A 26,397-nucleotide genomic window follows, 5' to 3' on the forward strand; every position below is an offset into this window, starting at 1 on the left:
GAGCGAGCTTCATCGTCGTCGGAACTAGCTGTGTTTTTCTCACTTCCAGTTTTCTGTTTACTTATCACACGTTACATATTTATTTATTTGTTTTGCTAACTTCCTTCCTCCGTTCGGCTATCTCTCTCTCCTTCTACTTCTCCATCATTCATCACACACACGGGACCTTTTCATACAATCGCACATATACAATTCTAATAAAGGTACGCGCCATATGAAATGGGCTCTGATTTTTGTTTAATTACTTTAAGATCAAGATATACTTAAATGCCTACCACGATAATAGATATTGTTATACGGTTTTTGTGTTGTTCGATTTGTTTTGTTAAATTACTACAACAAAAAAACTTGGTTTTTTCGATTTTGCGCGCTCGATTTGCAGCTTTAATTTTTTTCGTCCCCGTTTCTTGCCGTGCCTTCTCTGCTAGGTCGTCGTATAGAGGGACCAAACTCAGAGGAGATTAAAAGGGACAAGAGAAATAAATCCCTACTGCAGCACACACATCCGAATTGTTCGCCGAGTAGAACAATTGCTAACGTATAGAATAAGCTAATTTTTTGTTTTGCTTACTTAATCTTTAGTGCGGGTGATACAAGATGAAACATTTTCTTAAAAAAGTCAACAAACAAAAGCGCACTCATAGCGTTATATTAAGCTTAAAAGAGAAAAAAAATGCTAAAGAAAGAAATTTCATTAAAAGGCTTTTTTTCGTTTTGAAGAATGTGAGTTTTTTAGAGGAAAAAGTTGCTATACTGAAGAGGTGCGAAAGTAATAAGTAGATTGTTCTAAGCGTGTCTGTGTGTATCCAGACAGACAGCCGGTGATGTTTGTCTTCCAGTGTTTGGGTACGTTTTGTATGGGTAAGCTTTCTAATTCCAAGTCACGTGTTTTCACCTTAAAGTTGACGTCCTAAGTTGGCCAAACGAAAAGAAGTCCTCGATCCACACTGTCACGAGCTTTCACGAACCTGCCTACGATACACGTACGTACCATCTTTGGCAGGGTTGTGAACGGTTACATCCGGTGATACTTATAATATGCGTAAGGTGCTATGATGATGATGATGATGGTGGGGGCTTTTTAGGCGGCGAGCAGATTTCGAATGTTTTTTGGTGTGTTGTCCTCGTTCAGGTGCTTCGTCGTGTAGCGGAGCGCATTTAGCAACGGTTCCGCCTTAACGGCCGGCTGTGCCTGGAGCAACCGCACGCAACCCTTAACGTCTACGTGCGCGCCGCGTGCGAACGCACCGACCGGATGAACGTGATCGTACAATATCACCAGCCCGACCATTACTCGCAGGAGCAGGAGATGTGTTTCTTCCCGTTCGATTTGTGCCAATAGTTTACTGAAATATAATATGGTAAAATATTAGTTTAAAATTAATTAAATAAACTTGCAGAATCTAACGGATAACAACTTACGGATTCTCAAGCATCCGTAGGCAAACTTTCGCCATCGTGCCAAGCGTTTCTGTCGTGTTGTCAACGTTATCGGAATTGTCCTGCACAAACTTCGATGTCGCCTCACTGAGCACCTTCAGCATTGGGGTTGCGTGTGCATAGAACAGTGACATACGATTCGCCAGCTCGGTACTGATGATCATCTCGTTCGTCTGGTCGAGCCGCTGCCGGCTCGCGATGCGTCGATAGTAACTGAAATCATTCTGAATTGCCGGTGTTTTCATCTAGAAATAAAAAGAAACGGGTGGGTAAATCAGTAAACCTTCTATCACTCAGAATTCAGACAACTGTGAACCTTACCTTGTACTCGTCAAACTTTAGCACAAATTCCAAAATTTCGGCCAACTGTTTTACGAGCGCTTGCTGCGTTTCCAGGTGCTGTGTTGGGTTGAGCCGTCCGCCCACCAGCTGGCCGAGCAGCTTCGGTACGATCCGTTCCAGCTCGAGCGAGTGTTCGTAGCAGCGCTTCAGCTTCTCCACCAGCGGTATCACAATGTTCCAGGCCTTCTCTTGACATTCTGGCGAGGGATCGGCAATTGCTTCTCGGATTTCCTTACCAGCACCCTAAAAAACAAAAAGGGAGAAAGAAGAGTCAAGATCGTGAGTGCGTTTGTTGGGAATTCTTATTCAAATGAAGACGATATGCTTTGTGAAGCGCCAAACGCGTACAGAATAGAAACAACTTTCCCTAGAAGGTAAAGCAATGACTGGCGCGGACGGGGGCGTAATAACGATGGTCTGACAGAAACGATCGGATTTCCACATTCTAAAGGTGGGCCCCATCTATCCGATGTCAGAGAGGAACATAATTACTATCGTCTTTCGGTCTAAAATTGTTTTTGCGACAAACGATCGTGTGCAGTATGAGAGATCGAAAGGAGCATTAAAATCTGACCAACCAACGCAAAAAAATCAGATATTTGTCCTCTGGCAATCATCCCACACAACTGACTCGTAATGCCCATCCTCCGGCTAATGTCCATCGCCATTATGCGTGGACACTCACACACGCTAATTCGTTCTGGTTCGATCACTACTTTCCTTAAAAAGGTAACGCAAACTCGTTGCCTGTGGGCAACCCCAAAAGAGTGTCATTAATCGATCGGCCATGCTTCAACGAGCTGCTCCCAAGTGCTTTATGCTACCTTTCAAGCCGGCTTGAATGGGTTAATGTCCAAAATTGAACAAATAAATCCCACCCATTTATCTTCCAGTTCTGTGTGGGTATCTTAGTACTAAAGAGATGAAGACAATCTTTTAAAATTTGCTCCAACAACATGCATTAAGCTTCATAAAAACTTTGTCAGTGCATTCGCGCGCCATTACTTTACTGGAACACACAACTTGAAGTTCAGTCCACTAACCTTGACTTTAATCGCTTGGCTACCCCCACCGAGCTACGCACACAAAAACCGATTGTAACGCTTATCATTATTGCCAACGTCTCTCGGTTGCAGATTGTTGATTCTACTAGAAAGAGGGGGTTGGGATAGTTTTCTGAGACTCCGAGCTCCGCGTGCCACAGCATTGGATCAACATATCACCCTTGTCATGTCCGCTAGGCCTGTAAACACGTCTGTGACAGGGCTGTCGAATCGCAACACTTTCCTTCGGCACTCCTAGTCATCGCTTCCTCTTCGTTCCTCCCTCTCTCTCTCTTTTCATTCAGGTTCAGACATCCGGTGGCCCCCGGGTATGGGGGGGATTGACGAGCCAATGCCTTTTTCGGGGCCAGATAACGCTGCTTGTTTCCGATGGAATCGTCAGCCAGCAATGCTCCATCAACGCACGCAAGCGTTGATGGAGAGTAGGTTCATAAGTTTATCGTACGATTTAAACCCTTGGCAGGGCGTGTAAGCTGTGGGAGGGTTCCTGAAGAAGTGGAGTCATATTAAAGACCGTTATATCCGAAAATAGTAACAAATTTTGCAATAAATGTACCAAAGAGAAAGATTCTAATACCACACACAGCGTAAGCCTAACTCAGAGACCCTGAAGGGTTAAATAGTACAAATCCAGATACACACGTACAGTGGGGCTTCCAGTGTTACTGCTGGCACTCCACTTTGTACTTCAATTCGATGGTTTGCTTTTCCGCCATCGTCATATGCTCGCGCATAAATTATCGCGCTCCCGTAGTGCGGAGCAGCAGCGAATCGAATTGACTATATCTAAACATTTGCTATTTGGACACGGGGAAGTCAGCAGACGTTGTACGAGAGTCGCTAGCTAACCGGATGAATCATTTGACGAGGTGTCTATTCGATTCTCCTTTTTTCTCTTGTTACTTCGCAAACACACGTGCCGCTGAGGGTGAATTGGTTTGACGAATCGATTCGAATCATCGAGGTGGGAAATAAGCAAATGGGGGTCATACAACTGTTTTCGACTACGAATTTGGCATTTTGTTGTTTAAGGAGATCACTCTTTTACAGCTGAGAGCTCTCCCCTTGCATGATCAATCGATCTATTACTGTCTCGAAGGAGACTTGCAAAAACAGACAAATGATTGATCATTTAATGCCATCCCGCAAGAGGACATTTAAACTCTGGTGCTCACCAGCAAAACCAAATATCTAGACTCTTCAGCCCGCAATTTAATGTTCCACTAGAGTTAAGAGTACATCCCTTCACTTCGTGCACGCAGACAGGCAGTCAAACATCTTGAGATGCTTTCGCCAAAGGCAAAACAGTTAAGCCTCGACAGCAGGCAGGTCCTCACAAAATGGTTTGCCGTCCGTGGAAGATGTTGTCACTTCGGTATTTTTTTTTTTTTGCTTCGTTGGCTCACTCAAGATGAGGTGCAATCAACCGGTTAATAGGCCACAATCTGCTGTCACCTGCCCCTTTGGAGGGGGAGGACTCTTACGGCGAACATCGTGTAACTTCTTCTTAATTTTATTCGGGATGAAAAATAACGAGCCCTCGACGAATTTAGTACAGAACGAGGCGGTAATGGAAATTTCACATTAAACCAAACTAAATTAATGAAATAATGATCATCTATTTAAAGGGGTTTTGTGAGCGAGGAGCGCTGTATTAAACACAAAAATGGCGGCTTAAAGGTGGAGTTGTAGTTACGGTTACATTTGAAAACGAAATGTGAAGTCTTCCAGTACCACTGCCAACCAAACATCGTTGCACCATTTGAGCTGGCAAGCAATTGTAACTGCATCCACCCACCTTACACCCCTTAATGACCCCCTCTTGAACCTGTGAACGTTTGTCCCGCATGAAATGTCCGCGTGCTGTAATGGACCCTTCGTTACGAATTTTCCTCATTTTCAGGTGTTCTCTCAAGCAACATGCAGTCCACAAGAGGTTATTGCGCTTTACTAAATAATGACGCCACGTAGGATGGGGGAACATGGAACCCGGATTCATTGCATCCTCTTGTGCGCGTGTTACGAGCATAGTAGTAGGTGTTTTAAAAGCTACAGGATACACGGGTATTGCGTATCTGTGATTTCAATACCGTCGGTGTCGGTGGGAAAAGGTGAAGAGCCTGCAAGCAAGTGAACGCGAATCCTTCACGAATCCTGTAACTGGTTCACGTGATAGGACGCATCCGGTTGAAACGAACTCTTTCTAGCGAGGCTTTTGGCGTGGTTTGTGTGTCCTCTTTGGTGTGATGTACGCAAGAAAAAAACCTTAAAATAGGACACGACACTATGAAGTTGTTCCTGGGCACTCTCGTGGTAACGTTGTCATCTCAAAACTGCTTCAGTTTCCCTAGCTTTTATCACACGAATAAAACCAGTGCTTCCCCCCACCGATGACGGTGAGAAGATGATGGTCCATCAAATGAATCCTCAGGCGGTTGTTAACAAATGCTTCTGTGCGTTCACAGTTTGAATTGAATAAAAGGGCGTACAACGGTCCCCGCCGGCAGGGACGTTTAGCCGTCGTGGCTGTTGCAATTTTAAGCTCACTTCTTATCGCCTTTACCCGATGTTGCTTCAAAAGCTAGCTAAAAAAAAGTAAGTTTTAGTTCCGTACCTAGCTATCCGTAAAAAAAAAGTGATCTCAGTGCGAGGGCAAAGCGATAAGAATGTGGCTCTGGCATAGTCTTATTCATCATCTTTTCTGTGGTGCAATTTATCAACGGGTTGGTTTCCTATCTATTCGGGGGAGTTCCCTTGGCGATTCGCAAACGTTCCAAAGTTGGGCTGGGTATGGGGTGGAGGGTCCGTCAAAGTAAAAAGCAAACAGAGAAATCCGGTAGCAGTAAATTCTAGCCACTGTCTACACGGATGGTTGACTTCGGGTGTCAAGCTTGGTGGTTTTGGTTTTTTCTAAAGCTTTGACTCCGATTGCATGCTTCGGAGAAATTACAGTTACAGCGCAATGGAGGAATAAAAACTTCCAAACGCTTCTACCAGATTCGATAAGGTGTAGCCCGGTTACTGCATGCTTACACGATCGTGTCAAGAAACGATTGATAGATTCTTTCTCCGCCCGTGCAGCGAAATTCCTTTAATGCACACACATCGAGCCGTTCTCGATTGATTCGCCTTTCGCCACGGTACGGCGGAAACGGGAAACTATCATGACCAGCCGTACGGAACACTGCCGTACGCGCTCTTTTTCGTTCTTCTGCCTCTCCAAAGAAGCTCCCTCACGTTTATTACGCTTCACGAACTTCCTGTCGATGGGGCCGGTGCCCGTAGAGCAGTCTAGCAGGGAAGTCTGGTACGTAATCGGATTAGGTAAATTGTTTATGCGATACCGTTCGATGAGTCGAAGCCTAGCCCAACACAAAACTCAAGCTCGCGGGCTAATTACCTTAGCGAAACGAATTGCCCATGCAAAACGGCATTCACATATGAGCAGGGCTTTCGTTCTTCTTCTCCGGTTAGGGGATGATTGTGGATACACAGTGGGGGTGGGGGGGCATGCTAAATTATGTATAAACAAAACTGCTTCATTACTACTACGACCCGCGATTTGTGTTATCCAATCTTTGGCTCGTAAATTTGATTGTTTAAATGAATATATTTTTCCCGCTTTATGAGCTTTTGAGCACAAATTGAGTTCCTGGTGCGCTGTATGTCTTATCATAGCTGGGCCATAGTAATAACTTTTCATTTTTAATTGCTGATTGGCCTATCCGAATTTACAGCATGAAGCAGAAACGGTACAACGAACGGAGAGCGTAGAATTCCTCAACACCGACAATAATTATGCCACAAAGTTTGACATTCTGCCAAAAACATCATCACGTCTGTCAGTGGTATCTTTAAGTTCCTACTTTCAAAAGCACCGGCCCCTAACCGAGATCTCTCCTCCCCAAGAAGTGTCGCGATAATGGTGCCTATGACTAGCTGAAACGTTTGGAGCATGTGTATTAATAAATCGTGCCCACTCGTCCACATTCACTTCCTACAAAACGCTCAAAAGAAAAGCTAGAGACACACGTGGCCACAGACTTACTCCCGTTGTGCATTGTACTCTATGCACGCCCGAGTGATGATGCTCTGACATGATGACGCTTCTCAGATTTCGGTTCGGTTGTGGTGCCATTTTTTTTTTTCGCCATTACTTCGTTACGACCCGCTGATGCACACTAATGGGAACGATGGGGTGCAAAAAGAATCACTCGGCAGAATTGGTACACATTGCTGATGTATATATGTACATACATCGGTGAATAGGATCGGAGCAGCAACCATCACCAACGCTGCCGCGTCCAGAAACAGCGGGAAAAGATACATAATTAATTATTTAATCAACATGCATGCATAGAGCCCTGCAGGCGGGAGCTGTGCGGAGGAGGCGTTGTGGTAGTGATGAGCTGCACTTTCATGTAGGCCATTTCTAGCCCGCTGATGAGTGTATGCAGTCGAGCATGAAAATAAATCAGCACCGCATGAGAGAAGACGTTGCACTTCAAAGTTGTGCAAAAAGAAAAAAATAGAACTACTACTTGGGGCAACAGAACATCGTGAAGCGATCACTGGTTGAAGGTGTTTTTTTTTCCACTGGCGGAATCACTGGATTCCCTCTTCCGCCGGCTGCCGTTTTGCGCTCTCAACCAATGGTGGAATTCCACCGAAGCGTGCTGATTGATTGATTGGTCAGAAAATCAATTGAACGCCTCGGTGAGATTTGCAGTGGCGATGAGATCGGAACACTGATTCGTTCCTCTGCCGGCTTTCGATCAACGAACTGGCAGATAAATTAAAGTTCAAACGATGGAAGCTGTGTGCACGATCACAAATCAAACGGACGGTATGTCGGACGAGACACGAGACAGCTGTTGCACTTAGGCAGCACTGGTGAGGGGGCGTTGATCATATGCTGCGTGGCCACCTTTCGTGGTATCGGGGGATGTAAGATTAAACGTGCACGGATTTAAATTTAGCACCTAGACTCTAACACTAGTCTAACACGTTTTGTGCTCAGAAAAATTGAGAAGTTTTAGTAAATTCTTGGGTAGTTCAGTATTGAAGAGCTCTTGACAGTCTGTTATCAAATTTCCTCGATAGTTATTAATAACGAAGCATTGATTTGATGCATCCAAGTATTCAATAACGCCACGAGACGACACGAACACAGACATAGAAAAGCTTTCTACTAATCATTCTTCCTCAAGACAGAGTCAGCAGAGAGTCAAATCCTTTAAACCAGCCGCCTGGTGAGACATGCTCCACCTGATGAAGAGAAGTCATCGATTTTTAATGGATTGTGATGGGGTCCATCCCATCCCGTAGACTTGTTTCTTCATGACGGTAGGACGCCCCTGTCTAGTGTCATAACGAACTTAATCGTTGCCTTCTGCACGATGACATACGACACCCGGGGTTTGTGATGTGCATCGAACGATCACCGTGCGCTTCTTTTTTCCAACAGAACGCCCCCCCCATCCGAACGGTGTCACCGTCGTGTCGACACAGCAAATTGGTGCGAGATTGGTCACAGATTGCGTTATCGTATTTGCACAACTTTAGCCAACTCCAGCAGCAGCAGCATAAGGGTAGGGGTGAGAAGATTAGTATGCGGCCAGGTCGGGTTTATGAAAATGACCTTGTGTCCGCTGTGCCAAACTGTATTACCAGTGGCAGGGCTTGCGAATGATGAGGACAATTTGCTCCATTTTCTTCACCAAGACAATGAGATGCATCTGTCAACTGCACAACGGTTGAAGCGCTAACGCGATACCGACCAGACGGTTGGCTGTCGGTTTTAACACATCTGGAGTACCTTTTTTTCGCAACCATCGTGAAGTTGAGGGAGTTGTAATCTTATCCAAACCAAGAGAGAGAGAGAAAGACACGAAATAAACGACAAACATTCAAACAGGCGGCATTCTAATGGGATTCCAACTAGGTCAGAGCACCGTGTAGAGCAGTGAAGTAGTGAAAATAGTGCCGCGTGTACACAGACATCAAGTGCAGATTGAGTGTACGAGACCGTAGTTTACATTACAGATAAGATGCCGCTTGCTACTCGCTTTGGATGCTCTAACAAATATATTGATGATGTGCCAAGAATTAGCGAGGAATCCATTCGGCAGCAGGAGTAGGTCTGTTATCGACTGCTAGAAAATATATTGTGTTTCACTTCCCATTTCTTTACTTCGAGCTCTGAACAGCAATAAGGGAGGTGTTGCTTGTGCGTCATGAAGAGTTACGGAAAACGAGACGAAATCTCCCGCAAGTGTGAATCAATTCCATGGAGAGTTCTCGCCCGGCAAAGCGTGGCAAGTCTCTGCTCATGTGAGAAAATATCGGAACATTGGTCGCTTATCGTCACAACAGCATTACTTCGTACATCGGGAGAGGGGAGGTTAAACTTGCTGCTGGCTAAACTTATCTAGCCAGAGTTGGAGTTATTTTTGACTGTACTGTTAGTGCAAAATTCCATCCTCAGGAGATGTGTGCATAGTTTCCTTTTTTCCATTGGCCTTTCTCCAGTTTGTTTTCCCACATGGAATAGTAGTATCGTAAGTGTGCCAGTGTGTATAGTGAATCAATGTTTCATACATATCTTTACAACTGATCTACACAGGCTTGCGGGTATAAAGGTTGCTTTGGATAAGGATCCATTCCTATCCATTTTATGCTTGCGAGATTTCTTTGACCTATTTTGAATTCCTGTAAATTGCACCTTGGAAAAGGCCATGATGTAACGATAGGAACTGATAATCGTAATGCCACCCCTGAAGTTTGTGTTATCCACGAATGTCTCCAACAGACATGTAGAGCACTACCCTTTTGTCAGGAAAAAATCACCAACAAAAAATACCTTCCTTTACCGATATCTTCAGCATCGCAAAATTGAATCCTATTTCTGGGCTACAGGTGGCTGAGGGTTACGAATGTACCATTCCGAAACGGATTGAAGATACACACAACAAAACTCTCGGGGGAAATTCGAGTTAAGGGGGACGGGAGACAGAGATTAAGGAGCGAGCTTGCGAAATTCATTAAGTATTCAAAAACCTCAAATCTTGCTCTACTTTTTGGTGCAAATGCGGGTACGAAGTGAAAAGCAGTACGATAAGAGTAGTGTCTTTTCGGCTCCATTTTAAAGGTGACATTCCGAAGGACACTCGGCACTGGTCGTTGCTATCAAGGACATTTGCCATTTTCCCTTGAGGGAACACACATAAACGAAATTCCAACTTTTGTAGAATAACAGTTTGCATTCTTCGTTGTTAATAGAAGTAGTAGCTGTAGTTGGTGAGGGAAAAACAATTTTAAACAAGTCGGTTTAGATATGTTTGATGGGTGGTTTAGGAGCATAGGAAAAAATGACTTTCCAAAAATGTCACCGTTGGGTAATGTGAACATTGGATTAGAAGGTTTCTTGAGGCAACTTTAATTTGTCACGAAAATATGTATTAAACTACAACAAACTTCACTCAAAAATATTGAAGAAAGCAAGCTTAAAACTGTTCTTAAACTTTAAATAATTAACCATTCCTTCAACTGCAGGCCATGTTTATTCATCCAGCAGCGTAGCAGGTGTAGTAATGTGCAGTACATTGGAACTACGTCACTATACATCAATGCGGATCTGCAGTGTGCATGTGTGCTTGTTTTAGCTGCTCTGTGCAAAACTACTGACCCAAATGTAGACACACCCATCATCCCACCCACCCACCTAGAACTGGGATGGGTGGCGCATACACGAGGTAAGAAAATTGCGCCCAAGAGAAACCCTGCTGCTTCGTTTCACATTTCTTGAACTGTTCTGCTTGCTTCAGGTCTTCAATCGGTTGAAGACCTCACCTCCCAATTTGTGAGATTGTGTACACGCACGCAGTAACAAAACACGGCGAAACATGTGGCACCAATGGGGTATATGTTGAACGATCGATGTAATTGCGCGGACACCACGAACACACAGCATAAAATCTAACGTAAGACGTAACCACGTGCATGAAACTGGTTTTTAGATTTTTACTTTCGCAGTTCAGCTCTGCTTCCTCCTGTGTGTGTATTGGTCCCAATTTTGGAATGCAATAATGTACAATATTTGTAGCTAGGTTAGCAAGAATGATTGTATTTTATAACTGGTCCACCTTCCGACAACGACATCAAATTATGTTACAGCGCGTTCGCTCGCCAGTGTAGTCTACTGCAACCCGGCATCAGTTGGACAACTTCTGGCCACACAAAAAAAAATCCTTGGAGGTGGAAGTTTTGCTGCAAAGAATTTTCATCGCAAAGCCGTCGCTTTTACTTTTAACCGAACATAATTTTCCACTCCGACATGGTAAGGATATGGAGCGTTATGGCAAAATTTTATAGCATAAGAGCACGCAGCGGTTTCGAAGGCCTTTTTGCGTTATTTTTAAGCTTTTCTTTCAAGAGAAGGGTTTTGCACGCGATCAGCATAAATTTCTTCTCCCACTGGTACGCCGCCCTTTTTTTTTTTTGTTCGCTGTGGAACATTTGAACTGGTTTGAAATCGTTCCGTCATGGCGTAACTTGGTGCAACACCGAATGCTTTATTAAGCAAACAAGCACATCAGAGCTAAAGAACCATGGAATGTCAACCATCAGTTTTTGCAGCCAGTTTTCAGCGTTTTGGAATGTGTGTCAGAGCTTCCGGGCCTTGCAGTTATGCAGTACTTGAATATTTGTATTTCTAAATGTTTTTCGCTTTCTTATTTCTTGTGCTTAAAGCTGACCTTCATCGAAAGGATTGAAGAAGAAAAAAACAACTGTAACAGTAGAGAGTGATGAGCACTTTCACGGTGAGAAACTGTCACTGCTTCACTATTAATCATTCCTTTGGTAAGGAAATGACAGCGACTTAGAAGGAGAAGGGTGCCCCGATGCTAAGTATAGCTAGACAAAATGTCACCAAAGGTCAAATAGATAATGGAGGACAGCATAAGATGATGTGGCCCTCCACATCACGACAACATTCCAGAAGAACGTGTGAGATATTGAGCCAGCAACCTAATCAGGCTTGTTTTTTGGTTAATATATGGAAGGAGATTCAACAAAAATTCTCAAACTATATTATAATTTTAAGAGAATCTAAAAGCCTAAATGAACTCTCAAACTACGCAATAACCCTCGTGACAGATTGAATCGTGGCGCGATGAAATCAATTGACTCAATCTCGCCCGGACGCTTTAGTTGCGCCCTCACCATTTAGGGGCTTGTTGAAAAAGCTTCAATTAAGAACCACCCCGAAACAACCAGCCGCACCAGCCTGCCTGTCCGCCACAACCTTCAGCTATTTACCGATTTAGAAACCCCTAAATTAACTTTACCAGGTTCCAGGTCAAAAGGTTGTCGGACGTGTGGTCGTGCTGTATGTGCCTTTTGTTTCATGAAATAGCTTCACTGCAGTTGTCCGTCCGTTACAGCTGGTGTGCTCTCTGCGCCAGGTTTCCGCTGGCCAAACACGGTCGCGGGGTGTCTGATTTCCTCGTCACAAATGGCTGCACACACCTACCACCATGCGCTGCGTGTGCATTGCATTGTAAGCGATCGTTTGTCAACCAAACGGCAGGTGAGCGGAGGAGGGCAGAATTAGATACCAATAGAATGCAAACAAACGCGTAAGTACCTGGTGGCACGCTCAGTGGACACGAGAGTGGGTTTGGAAGAGTCCGCATGGATGGTGAACAGTATTTAAGCAACAAACCAATGCAAAACATTAGCCCTTATTTTTAAGCTACTTTTTAGCCTTGGCTTACAAACGAAATTGGGTGCGATCGGGCGGGATTGGAGGGCGCAAGAACTGCATTTTGTTTGCAAGAATCACCCGACGAAAGTTTCGAAAATGAGCATAGGGTTTAACCTCCTGACATGCATGTACCGAGGTTGTGCACCTAAGAACTGCTGCAACTGCCGCAGTTCCGATTACATAATTCGACGAGGTGTTTGGTGTGTAGAAAGAATGAGTTTGTAATTGGAGGATCCTTGAAGAAAGTTCTAGGGAGAGAGAGAGTTCTAGACGCTCGACACATGATACTGGATAATGGGGGGGCTTTTTGCAAATCTTCCTGACTAGTAATACCAATTAACATGACACACAGGGTTCTCCGGCTTAGTTTGGACTGGCTGCCCACATTTTTTGCCTTGATGCATTCGATTTTTGACTAAACACTAAACAAAGAACATCCAATGCATGTTCTGTGAATTAGCATCAAATTTTTAAAATATATTGTACAACAAAAAACTTTTTTCGTTTTTTCCAAAAACAATGATTTCGTTAGCGACTTGTTCAGTCACCATACTAACCACTAGAAGGTAGTAGAAGATTGAAAACATAATATCACTACTGTTCAACCCTTTCTTACCAACTCGATTCCTATATGTCCTGATGTGAGTCGTCCCAATCTCGCAGTTAACACGGTGAAACAGTGTTCCAGCATATCCGTGCAAATTTCAAGGGAAAGAACAACTGTTAAGAAAGCGGCTATTTCTTGATTTTTCATCATAACTACCTCACATCGTTTCTCGTTTTACATCGATTCGTTTACATTTTTGAATATAAACAGCAATGCACAGTCCAAAGCAATCGTTCATCGGGAGGGTTATAAACATGCGGCGTTATTGGCTGTCATGAATCGGGCGAATGAAAACCAATGCTCCCAATCAAAAAGCGATTGGGGCATGTCAAAAAATGTGGACAGCCAGTCCAAACTAAGACGGTAAACCCTGTAAGTTAATGCACCTAACATATTCCTATTTCAAGAAGCCATTAGATAAGCACAAGCCTCTACACTTGGAGTTTAACGATTTTTTATTGTATGATGACATTTTCTGACGTATCATAGATGTTATACGATTAATCTTTTAACGTGCAAAAGTTTTTTTTTCTCCCCACCGGCCGTTGCTCGTGCTGTACTCGAGCTGCGCACGCGAGAGAAAGGAATTCCGGGTTCAGCGTGTCTTGACGGTGAGTCAACCGAGTACGCCGCTTCACATCTGTGGCTTTATTTTATTAGCACAACGTAGTGAAGGAAGGGGAAAAATACTCGCCAAAGAAAGATCGAAAGATGCGATGTCATTCGCAACAACAACGCCGTATCTGCATCCCCAGTACTTCCCCTGGGGAATTGGGGAGGGATTTATTTTAAGAAGTAACAAACTTTTTTTTCCACACTTCACCTAACTTCTCGAGCACTAAAGAAATGAAAGGAAATGACTTGTGTGAAGGAATATTTTTGTGACATTGCAAATCACCTTCTTGTAGAACGAATAAACCCATTAAAAATGATGTCATGTGGTTTCCCTTCTCAATCAATATGTGTTTTTGAAAGGAGAATGATTTTTTTTTTAAACAATAATCCTCACACAGCAAGCAGACAAACGGATTTAATGAACACGTAACGCGAACTGTGTTTAACTAGCCAGCTATTAACAGCTTGATGTTAAATGACATTGAGCCTTAAACCGGACAGCATGAAACAACAGAAGGTGTGTTTTAACCACCAGATTCATTCGCAAATCGATATATTTATATACGGCAAACGTGTGCGGGCTTGCTTAGAACACAAAAAAAAAAAAACAATGTAAATCTGTTAGTCACGTACAGCGTAGTCGCTAATCATTAACTTTTCGCAGTCTTCTTTTTTAGCGTTGGTTTGCACTTGCATTCAACTTTCAATGTTTTAGTTTGTGCTTTTTTCATTCTTTTTACTTTGCAACAGTTTTGTAAATGTAAGCAACGACTAACCGACCGACCGATGTAACAAAAACGGTTCACCGCAGGCAAGAGTAAGCTAAAACCCCGATGAAAATTACTTTTCTCCTTCACAAAGAGCGACATACCGAACAAGAAATGTGTTTTCCCCCTTTTTTCCATCCTTTCTACTCCACAGGATATTAACACAGTGCTGCTCTTTGTTTTCTGCTCCCTTCTACGGCCAGAAAACCCGCATGGAAGTTCTTGAAAACTGGGAAAACCTGGCCACCACCAGACATTTTCGGGCCATCAGTGTTCCACAGCTGCTGGCTGGGAGCGATGGTTTAGTTCACAAATTTTCCGATCGATTTTATGTAGGTCAGTTACCCCCGGACCAACCCCAACTGGGATGGAGTGGTTTGGTTGCCTATCCCATTTCCCGGGGACCTTTCATCTGACGATGCAATATCTGGATATAAAGGTTGCCAGAGCCTTTAGCGAGCATCCAAATACAACTGACAATAGCACCCGATGGGAAATGGATGCATTCAATGCAACGCGTTCTTCGGGTCATGCTATTACAGGGTTTACCAGGACCGAGCGACAGCTTGTCTTCAACGATGCGAGATGCGATGTGTAACAAAACAATCTACAAATTGGCGTCAAATTTTCTCTTAAGATCTAACCGCTCTAATCAGGCCAACATTTATTCTTCTTGGCTTAATGTCTTACTAGATGCCATGCCAGCATTATAATGTATTTCTAGACTGAGAACTATGAAGATGAAATTTAATAATCGGTCCTGCCGTGTGAAGACAGTTCTCTCTATCGCAACGGCTACAGAAGCGCCCCATGCAGACTATTGATAATTCGGCAAAGAAAACGGAATCGCTTCCGAATGACTCCACCAAGTTTAAAAGCGGCTCTGGAAGGTAGATGCAACACTCCGGAACCGTTTGGATCCGGTTAGAGTCGTTTGGAGACGTCCGGAGCCGATAGTCGGCAGTTCCGAAACCGTCGAATTAATTGGGGCTGAATGATACGGTGATATAACCTACATTGGTACTCTATCTATACGAACGGCACTATCTATCCGGACGGCACTGACAGCTCCAACGGCTTCGGCTGTCGACTAGCGGCTCCGAACGACTTCAAATGGCTCCAAACTACTCCGAATGGTTCCGGACAGCTCCGGCTGCCGACTAGAGGCTCCGGACGGCTTCGGACGGTTCCAGGCGGAACCGTGGATTTTATTTAGCCGGAATCGGAGCCGGAGTTACAATGCTCAGAAGCGGTTAGGAGCCGTCCGTGGGTGCGATTCCAAGAACCTCCATCAATAATACAAATCCATTATATCGTCGGATATCAACAGACACGTGGACCATCATATTTTGATCTGGTTAACCCTGTGTTGTTGCACTCTTTTGGGGAGATGCACCCGGCCATATGCGTTGACCGTACTGGAGTGCAGTTCTCTGTTGCATGTCCCCCTTCCCAGGAAATGGGAAAGAGTTGAATTTATTCCATCACGTACGCGTGACCATTCTGCCAGCTTTCGCTCAACCCCCAAACGACAACGTGCCGGTGGCAAACGTAATCCGGAAGTGCGATGGCCGCACAAAGGCGTCACAATAATAGCAATCATAACAACCGGAAGCACGCAGCCAATGCCGTCGCTAGACCTGGTCATACGAAAGTAGTTAATTTCGATGTAAGCGAAGGCGTGTATTACAATGGGTATGTGGAAATAGGTTTATATTATTATATTTAAAAAAATATACATCGAAAAAAATTGAAGATCTTCCTGCATAGGACATGCATTGGGCGTTTCATTCTCTATCGCGCACGTTTATGGAGAGCACTAATATGGCGAAATTTTCGCCAACAAGCCAATATAGTACTACGCTGCTACTCAGGGAGTCTCGGTCAACTGATTGCCCAAACGTGATTGCACGTACACATTTCGGCTAGAACGCGGCCGAGATATGCGATAAATTACTTTGTTTCAAGTGCTGCGGCCCTTACTGGTGGTGTGTTTACCGAAGAAATGTGCACGTGTGCCGATTGGAAAAGCAAAATAATGCCGCACGACAAGAACGAACGCAACCGAGCTCATCTGATCTGATGGTGTTGGTCGTGGAACATAATTTTGCATAGTCGTCGGGCCGCAATGTGATCGCAAAACCTTTTCTTTGTCCGTCTGTGTGTTCTTTGTTTCGGGCAGTTGAAGACGGTTTCCCCGTGCACGTTGTAAAATTGAGTGAAAGAAAGGGAAATGAGTTTTCGCTGGAAGGTAGTAGTGTTGTACGGTCTGTACAGACAAAAAGACAGAAGCCGCAACTGACCGAAAACTGGCCGCATGCCTGCTTATTTTACTGAGTGCGTGCGACGTACGATGAATGAAAATGAGCATGAGCAAGTATTTAGGTTGTAAGCAGTGCTTCAAGTGAGCGTTCCAGGCTTGACGTTCCTGAGCAAGGGTGCTAATGTTGCGGTCTGTGGACCTCCACGCCCGGGGTCTCCATTACACAGAAGCAAGAAGCACCCTGAGAGGTGAACTCATTTCGAATGCAATTTATGAAGTAGTGGCGGTCAAGAGGAGAGAACACAGTTAGTGATACTGGAATGGCAATTACATTCTCAGCACGAGTTCCTTGCTGGGACATCGACATGTCGGGATGAGTGGAATTAGAACCATTGTTTAAATAAAACATAACGTTTAAAGAAATTTAAGTTTAACCCATTTTAACCCGCCTCCTCTCGGTGTTAGCTTGAGAAAACCTTGCGGGCTCTGTGAGTTTCTCCAACTCTCCAATTTCTCCGCCTCTCTCGAGCATTAGCCCTACGATTCCTCCTGGACCTACGATTCCCTACGATTCCTCCTGGAAGCTCTCGAATGCGCCTTCTCCTTTCGGGAGGAACAGGTGGTAGTGTTCCCTCCCTGACCCTAGCTCTCCATACCCTCTGCATGTAGATTCATGCCGAAGTCGCAACGTTTCGGGGGAAGGTACCACGGCTACGTCTGGGAAAGGGAGGTGGAGCTGTTCCTGCACGCTCTGCATCCGGTGCTGTCCCCAGAATATCATCTTCCCTGGCCGTCGATTCTGCTGCGACATCAGCTGCTAGCTTTTGCTGTGCACGTTCCTCGGTCCTGCCGTGACCGTTGACCGTTGCCCTGGTGCTGGTCTTGTGATGTCTAGCAAGACCTCCTCTTCGATCTCCTCGGCAAAGAGAGCAGCCACACTGTCCAGCCCAACCTCGTCGTTCTCTGTTAAGGCAGCATTCGTCCTCCCGCTTACTATCGCTTCCTCGTCCCGCCATAGCTGCTGAAACACCGTGGTGATCGACTTTGCCGCGCGTTGTATGCGATCTCACTAATCTAGACTCTCAAGCAATTTCATTGATAAATTGATGATCCAGCGGTAGCGTAACTGATTTCTAATACAACAGGAGGACCGATCCGATGCGGTTTAAACCCTGGTTTTGCCGGGTGAGGATCGACACTGCTGTCTACTACCAGCTCGCCTGAAGTACATTAATTCAAGGAAGTCGAAAAAATCACAGCTTGAAAACCTTAAAATGCTCCGTACTAGATCAAATAGGGATAAGGGACTTAAACACCTTGCATTCCCGCGTCGCTTAATCCTAAAAAGTCAGAAGACAGGGCGTAGCTCGGAGAAGGAAATGTCTCCCTGCAAAGAGGAAAGGAGTATACTAATTTTAAGTTTATTGTAAGCAATACGGCCAGGCCGTCCCTCATGAATAAAAAAAAAAGAAGACAGGGCGTGTGGAGAAGAACAGCAAACTGTTTCGCCGAGCAGATATCCTGACGATACTTAAAGCCGGAAGGATACAATAATTGGGGCAAATGATGAGGATGCTCAGACTGATTTGAATGCGAGCTCGTTGCCTAGATCAAGTGAAGTCGAAGTTGCAGCTCTGGATCAAGTTTCCTCGAGAATGATTGACGACCTGGCCTGATCAACGTGACCAGGCCAAGATGATGAAGAAGAAGAGTCCTAATAAGTCGTTTTCTGCACATACGAGATCGGATTTGGAATAAAATTGATACAGATTCTTGTCCAGTCTTCGTTAGATATTTTCTGGGAAATGAATTCTTTCACAATTAGAAAATTTATTACATCGTTAAACAGCAACCAACAAGTAAAAAGTGCCTATTCACAGGAAACACTCGCCAGTCATGATTTTGAGGCAACATAATTCAATCAGCAGACATTTGGCACCGTTCACCTCCACTCCAGCAGCATAAGTTCGCACATAAGAACACGGTGACTCATCATCATCACCGATGGGGACTATCATCGCGTTTTGGAACTCGCGTCAATGTCGTCCAGTGTGCGTTTTTTTGTTGTTGTTGCAGCTTTCATTCAATTTAATACCACACACTGGTGGCCCTATTCCCTTTCGATTCCTTTGCGACGACTTAAACTAGTGCGAGGGCACAATTGTTGGATCGCATCGCTTCCTTCCTACGCCCATGTGTCGTCTCGTCACATTCCACCGCATGTACATCCGTCTGGCGGTTTCTGTCTGCGTGTGCACAGGGAGAGGTGTTGTCCGACACCTCACCAAAACAAGGTGGGATGGGGAGAGAATAAAATCCACCAGGAAACGGAACGGAAGTGGCAGTTCGGTGGTCCAATTTGAATGCGTCTCTTTTTTTGTTTGTTGCTGCTGTTGCACCCCCTTTCTTGTAAAGGATGTGGTGCTATCGAGTTTTGCTTCCCTTTTCGACTTTCTACATTCACAATGGACACTCTCGCAAGCGCCTGCTTCTGGGTGAAGCATGTGTATTGTAATTTAAATTGTTACTGCAACTCTGGGCGATGGGAAGGAAGCAATCGGATCACAAATGATGACGCACCTCGGAAGAATGATGCATAAGTACGGGCACGCGATAATGGTGACGCGGTCTCTAGGACGAATATGGCCACAAACGATGGAGATGCTAAAAATGGGACACACAAAAGTGATCGTCGTCTATCAGCTGTGATCGAGTGCCGTACGATTTCACTCTTCATTGGTAGTTAGAGTTGATGTTCCAACAACTTCTCGCAAAATATTGAACAAAAAAGTGTTCCTTATGAATGCTCGAAAAAAACCTATCACAACGAACAGATTTGCCTGTTGCTATTCGTCTATTCGTTATCTATACGGTCAACCGTTTAACACGTTATCTCCTGCCCAACGCAGAACTCTCACACTGTATTTAAGCGTCGCTGATGATGACGATGACGAAATCGAACGTTGTCAACCATAGCTTACAGCAAAATGTGGGCAGCCAGCAACTGATTGCACCAACTGATACGGAAAAGCCAAAGCAAAAAGACCCCACAACAGACCACTTTCTGCGATTAGCTGTAACTTTATGCTGCTGCTGCGCATCGAATGTTGGGCTGGGTGGCACTGGCGATTGGCAATTTTTTGGCCCAAATGCGTTACGTTTCCAATTTCCAGAAGTGATCCTTGTTTGATGGAGCACGATTCCTTGGAAAAGGGGCTTTCGGTGGGGCGGATTTTAACATATTGATTCTTCGAACACACAACATGGTGGGCACACGATGCCCATGTTAGCAGCATAATGGATTACATTGAAAACACGTGACTTGCTCTTGCTGAAGTTAATTTTTCAGCCGGCAAAGTACAATCTTACGCGACGGAAAATTATTTTCATTCGCAGAATTAATTACCAGCGAGCGATTCAGGGGGGGGGGGGGGGGGGGGGATGAGGATTAGATCCAAAACAATTATCAGAATGCTGTAGCTTGCATTAAGGCACGTTTAAACATTTAATCACGGGGACAACTACTCTCACACACGCTCACCATAGACACTACCGCTGGCTTCTCTTTTCGTAGGGCCTTTCTGCCTTATCTTATCTGGTGTGCTTTTTATGGCCAAAAGGCCACCACGAGAGCAGTATTCGCAACGCAATTTGTTGTTTGCTATCGTTTCAGTTGGAGGGGCAGAATGACTTTAATTGTGTTTTTTTTCGGCTGGACTGGTTTGATCACGATTAAATATGATTGTCACAAACATACTTGAATATTTGGATGGACCGTTTTTTGGTAGTAGAAAACGACATTCTAATGGACAAGAGAGCATCACTTTCGTGCTAACATTTTGAATAGTAAATCGAGAACACCAGCGGAAGAGATGGTGTGTTTTCATACACAACATGGCCCCAACAGCTTCTTGTAGTAGCGCCGTTTGAAAATAGAACCAAATTTAAATACACATTTCCTCATTGTTTGCACGCTGACACTAGTGCCCGGCCCGTAGGATCGATGAAACGGGGTCACATTTAATGGGAATCGCTTCTCCCCTTTACTGATCAGCCGACGCGAGCGCTCTAGGAAGAAGCTGTTGAGAGGTTGGGTAAAATTTTTCACCCGCCATAAAAATTGCTTTTCGAAAGCAAGTGATCGAACGTATAGCGCGTTACGAGCGAGGGTTAAAGAGCTGTACTCGAAAAGAGGAAGGATGATGGCTTAGAATGAAAAATGCGAGCAAAAGGGTGTAACGTGTGGCATTGCAAGAAAAGATTTTCTTCACCTTCGAAGAGATGGAAGAAAGTTTGTTTAGAGTAATTCTAAGCTACAAAAAACATCACCCAGCAAGATCTGTTTGTAGCCTTTTCCGACGAAAAAATATTGTGAAATTTGTTGAAAAACTCCGCCCGTGCGAGGTGATGAGATTTCCATGAATATTTCCATGACTAGGTACCGTGAAAATGGGAAAAAGACCACCATAGGAACCAACAGTGGGAGCATTTTGATGTCTCAATCTCATCAGTGATTAAAATCTCATTAAAATGGAGCGAAAAAATGCTTTAAAAGCAATCCAAAGCTGTGTAGCCGCCCACAGGAACAAAAACATTGGTGATATTTGCCTTTTCTTTCAAATTTTTCAAATAATCACCAACGACGTCTTAATTTGATGGGATAAAAAGATCCAAACCTTTGCTTTGAAATTGGTTAAAAATGTATTATTTGTTACAAAACAATATCTACTAGCAACATGAGAATCTTGGGGTCTCCTCTCCCAAACCCTAGCTCTATTCCCCAACCGCAAGAGACAAACACTAGGCCGATACTTTGGCGGAACAAATAATCATACTCGAGAGGAGTACCGAATTTCCGTTTCACATAGCTGGCGCGCGCGCGCCGTCGCACCCTCGTGAGGCAATGTTTTGTCTTGGTTTCGGGCCGGCGAAACGCAGCACTACCCCGTCTGTCTGTCTGTCTGTGCTCATCTTATGCCTCATCTCTTACGTCTGTTACATTTTGCTGCTCCTTTTAGTTTACACCCTACACTCTTACTATTCTATTTCAACTCTTTATGTTTTTGTTATTTTTTGCTGAAGCAAATTTTCGGCAGCACAAAATCACTCCACGCCATTTCCATCGGTCTTTTGCTTCCTTTTACGCTTTGTGCCGGTGCCAAGTGTCTTGCGTGTTTTCGTTTTTATTTTAAGGAGAAAGTGAAACCCCGTCTTTGGCTTTTCCTCTATTTCCCTTGGTGCCACAGCCACCATTGTGTGTTTGGTTGATGGTTAGTTAATTACATCAAACCAACAACAGACACCGCCGCAACGGGTAGGAAAAGCGTTGAGCGTGTTGCTCGCGCGCGCGTGTGCATGATAGCATAATACAAGGCGCTGGATAATCGCATGACGCAATGCAAACACTTCGCGGGTGAAGGGTGGAAAGCAAAAATGGATCGGAACGAGCGTGGTAGTCAAATGGATTCTTTTTATTATGCTCACAGATTTGCTAATTAATGCTCCCCGGTGTAGCACACCAAAGTAAATTGGAAAAAGCATGAAAAATTAGTCAAACTTTCGGTTTCCATTTGATTGCCCTTTTTCTACTTCTTGGCTTTAAGACCTATAAAGTCACGCCGGACATCGAATGGCAGGGTTTCCATCTATATAATGGAATCAGAGAATTGTTCAAGGGAATCATCATCAACATGTTGGCCTGCTCTTTGCAAGAGCACGTCCAGGAAACTCGATCCCTGGCTGCAGCTTCCCATCCATGTAGGCATCCGATCTCCGACAGGCCACCCTTCACCTGATCTAGCCAACAAACTCGCTGTGCTCCCCGACGTCTCGTGCCGAACTGGGGGTCGCTGACGAGTACCTTTTTGGCGGAGCATCGTCATAACATGCCTCAGCCATCGTATCCTGCCGGTCTTTGCTACCGTCTGGATGTCCGGTTTTCCGTATAGCTTAGCAAGTTCGTGGTTCATCCTTCTCCTCCACACCCCATGCTCGAACACACCGAGAAAGATGGTCCGGAGGATGCGACGCACAAACACGCCATGAGCGTTTGCATCCTCCGATCGGATGGTCCAAGACTCGTGGCCATATAGGACCACAAGGGCGAATCAGTGTGCGAAATATCTCACATTTCGTGCGGTCTCGAAGTCTTCTGGAACTCAGCATAGGTTCAAGGGAATATTTAGATTTCCTTATATGATTGCAAAGTTCCACAAGAAGCTTGCAATATTCCACTCTATATTTGAAAAATTCTGCTGATACCTCTTCTTGGCTTAACAACTGACTAGGTCACGCCGGCCATCGATTGGACTTGCTGATACCACGTAGCTTAATAGTCAATCCTCAACTACGGAGGAACGAACCGAATGGGAATGTGAACTTTCTTCTACTCTACCACTGAATTGGAGTGATTCAAAAAAATTCAAATATCCCATTACATGGACAGAAATCCTGTATTGATACCACATATTATCACCAATACGCCCCTAATTTGTATGCCATGTTTGAGGTGAATATGTTTCTCCTTCAAAATGCTGCTTTTATAAATTCACACGAGTTTTATCATGCATACGGAACAGTTGTTAATGAGTCACTCTCCACCAGACACACACACGCATCATTGTTAAACCTTGCATCGATCGTATCCAATTCCACAACTACCGAGCCCAACTGAAGTTTCTTATTTCATACCACGAAAAAAAAAATACTTTCATTAAGTACTGTAATGCATCATAAAAGGCGGATAAGAACTCCGGCAGGCGAGAAGAAACAAAATAACCAATTCAAAATTGATTCATCCGAAAGCCCGGGAATCGGCCGGCCCAAATCATCCGCGAAATGGCATCCGACAACGCACAAACAACTCCATTAACGCACCTTTCGCATTTGGTGGCGCCGAAAAAACGCCAACGGTGGGTGGGGGGGGGGGGGAGGGGGGAGGGAGACAACGTACTACCCATTCGGTGCGGATCAATACAATCTCGTGAGGAAGAAGAAAAAAACGGAAGGAGTTACACCAACCGATATATTCCCCGTACGATGGATTGAGGAGAAACGTTTCGTTCGGAGAATGATAAATATGCTTCGGTGTGCTTTCACCAGCGCAGGGGAAGCTACATTTGATAATGGGCCCACCATCAACCAGGTGGATTCGGGTGGAAAGGTATAAAAAGCTTCACACTTGCGATTGGATTCATTTGCCTCTTCTTCCAGCTTGAATCTAGTTAACCCACAAATTGCCTCTCATCCGTAAGGTGGCGATCGGCGATGATCGTCTCCGTTCCCCGTTAGCCTTGAAATGGAGGTGTAAATAAGGCTGGGACCTGTTTTTTCGCTTGTTCGTCAATTAATTCATCCCGAAAGCATTGAATTCAGCGAAGCACAAATGTAGCAAACACGATTCGATGGTGTTAGATAACGGTAGCGCAGAAGCAGGAAGCTGCTTTTCTTGCTGTCTAACGGATCGCTGTTATTTAAATAAGATGTAATGAAAGCTTAGCGTATAATTGGAAGAGCGTTAGTTGGATATCTGATTCTAGCAAGCATCAGCAAGGTTATCTTCTTTCCACGGTAAGAGCTTTATAGTCATGCTCAGACTAATCCGGTGGAAGAGGCGCCGACAGTGGCGCCGATCTTCACTCGGCCAAACAGGAAATCGAATGCCATTCGGAACGGTTCCTTCGTAGTGAGGAATGATCATCCAAATACGTTGTATCAGTATGCCTTGTAAGCCAAAATTAGATGGCCTTGGTCTCTTAGTAGAATTCTAGACTCGGTCTATATTCTGTCTTTTCAAAGCACCATCTACAGATCACTTACCAATAGATACAAGCACGAAGCCCTACGCAGAATAGAAATTGAAGGTCTCATAGCGTTTCGAACTTTTGAGGTCTTTTTGCGAGCCCCAAATCCACCTCTGGCTACAGGACTTCACAAATCAAAATTGAATCTAATTTGGACAACTTGGCATAAAGAACTAGTTCCGGATGTCTGACAAATCAGAACTCTGGAAAGTTAGAAAAGTATCTGGCGAGCATGCTATAATCGCGCATCTTAGGGCGTAAGGATCGAAAGAAGCATCCATAGGACGAAGGAGATTCTTGGCATGATTGACACTACTGTTATGGAGAAACCTTGGAAGCTGGATGTATTTCGTGTCATGATAACTAGCAAGGAAGCAATTGGTAACGTCAAATATGACGCCTCAATCAATTCTTCTGCTTTATACCAATGATGTATTCTGCTACAAGTTCCTGCCGAAAGCGATTACCTTTATCATGTCTATAGCTTTGCAAAGAATAGTATGATCTTCTGCCCAGACTTTGGTCCGATTGACTTTGCCATTAGGTCACTGCAGGGGGTATGCCATCCGAAAAACTTCCCCATTGTTTTTGGAAACTACATATGGAAGGACCAAATGAGCAAACTTCAATCGGAGGATCATGTTCGATCATTTCAAATTGATGTAGCAACTTGTTACCAAGGCTACGGATCATAATATTACACACACTTAATACTACAAGGACATCCGTCAAGACATTCGTCTTCATTTAAAAAATGCCCCTTTTTTACATTAATCTCTTGTCCATATCGTCTGATACATAAACGAACATGTTTTTGAGAGCTTGGCACAGTGCACTGCAGTATATGTAGTGGAAAGGGGAGTCTCCTGCTCGTACCAAACCAGGCATTGCAACAATTGTTTGACATCCTAGCATACGTTGCCGAGATTGAAGGTTACAGCAGAGGGCACAACAATACAATATGTTCTCCATATGCTGTTGTGCACCGTCGAGCTTATCTCGTCCGTTCACTATCACACTGAAAGAGAGTGGGTAAAATGCGTTGGTAGAAAGACGAAAAAAAAAAACTGGCACAAGTTCAGAGCCACAGTCGCCCACCACCCACACAAACTCATCGCAAACAAAAAGGGCTGCAAATTTCCCTTCATGTGCGTGTGTGTGTGTGTGGGTTGTCGATTGAAATTTTTTTCTTCTCCATTTTATCACTAAAACGTGCGTGATTACGGGACAGAATCAACAAATGTGAGTTTCCAATAAGCAACCCTCCTAAAAGTGTCATTATTATTGGAGCACTTTGGGGTAGGTTCTCCCTTTGGCTCTCTCTCTCCCTCTCTCGCGCTCTGACTTTGAAGAGCTTTTCCCGTGACGTTGAGCAGTATTGCGTTGCCTTGCACAACTGAATGCTTCTTGTGCTGGAACGAACGTCCCGTGGATGTCCTTCGCACGCAATATTCTTCCTCCGCCCAGGGCGCAACGCCCGAAACAATAAACATAAACAACACGACTCTCCGTTTCTTACCTTATAACACTGGATCTCGTCTAGGACGATCTCGGACTGGCGCAGGACATGGTCGACCTCTTCGTACACTTCCCGCTCCAGGTCGGTGGGTGCCGCATTTTCAAAGTCAAGAAACACGTCGTACGTTTTCGGTGTGCAGCAGGTTGATTCATCACGTGCCAGCAGACTTAGTAACTTCCCCATGACTCACGTTTTTGTGTGTGGTATTA

At 44.5% G+C, this 26,397-nt stretch overlaps 1 protein-coding gene across 1 annotated transcript; it reads right to left on the minus strand.

Moving 5' to 3' along the window:
* Window positions 1-1,081: 1,081 nt before the first annotated feature.
* Window positions 1,082-26,397, minus strand: LOC126562608 (CYFIP-related Rac1 interactor B). The gene is made up of 4 exons (XM_050219155.1): window positions 26,189-26,397; window positions 1,762-2,025; window positions 1,423-1,685; window positions 1,082-1,346 (listed from the first exon to the last, which is right to left on the minus strand). The coding sequence occupies exons 1-4, from the start codon at window positions 26,369-26,371 to the stop codon at window positions 1,082-1,084; spliced, it is 975 nt and encodes a 324-aa protein (XP_050075112.1). The 5' UTR covers window positions 26,372-26,397.

This window comes from Anopheles maculipalpis, chromosome 3RL (genome assembly GCF_943734695.1).
Source record: "Anopheles maculipalpis chromosome 3RL, idAnoMacuDA_375_x, whole genome shotgun sequence".
NCBI classification, from domain to species: domain Eukaryota; kingdom Metazoa; phylum Arthropoda; class Insecta; order Diptera; family Culicidae; genus Anopheles; species Anopheles maculipalpis.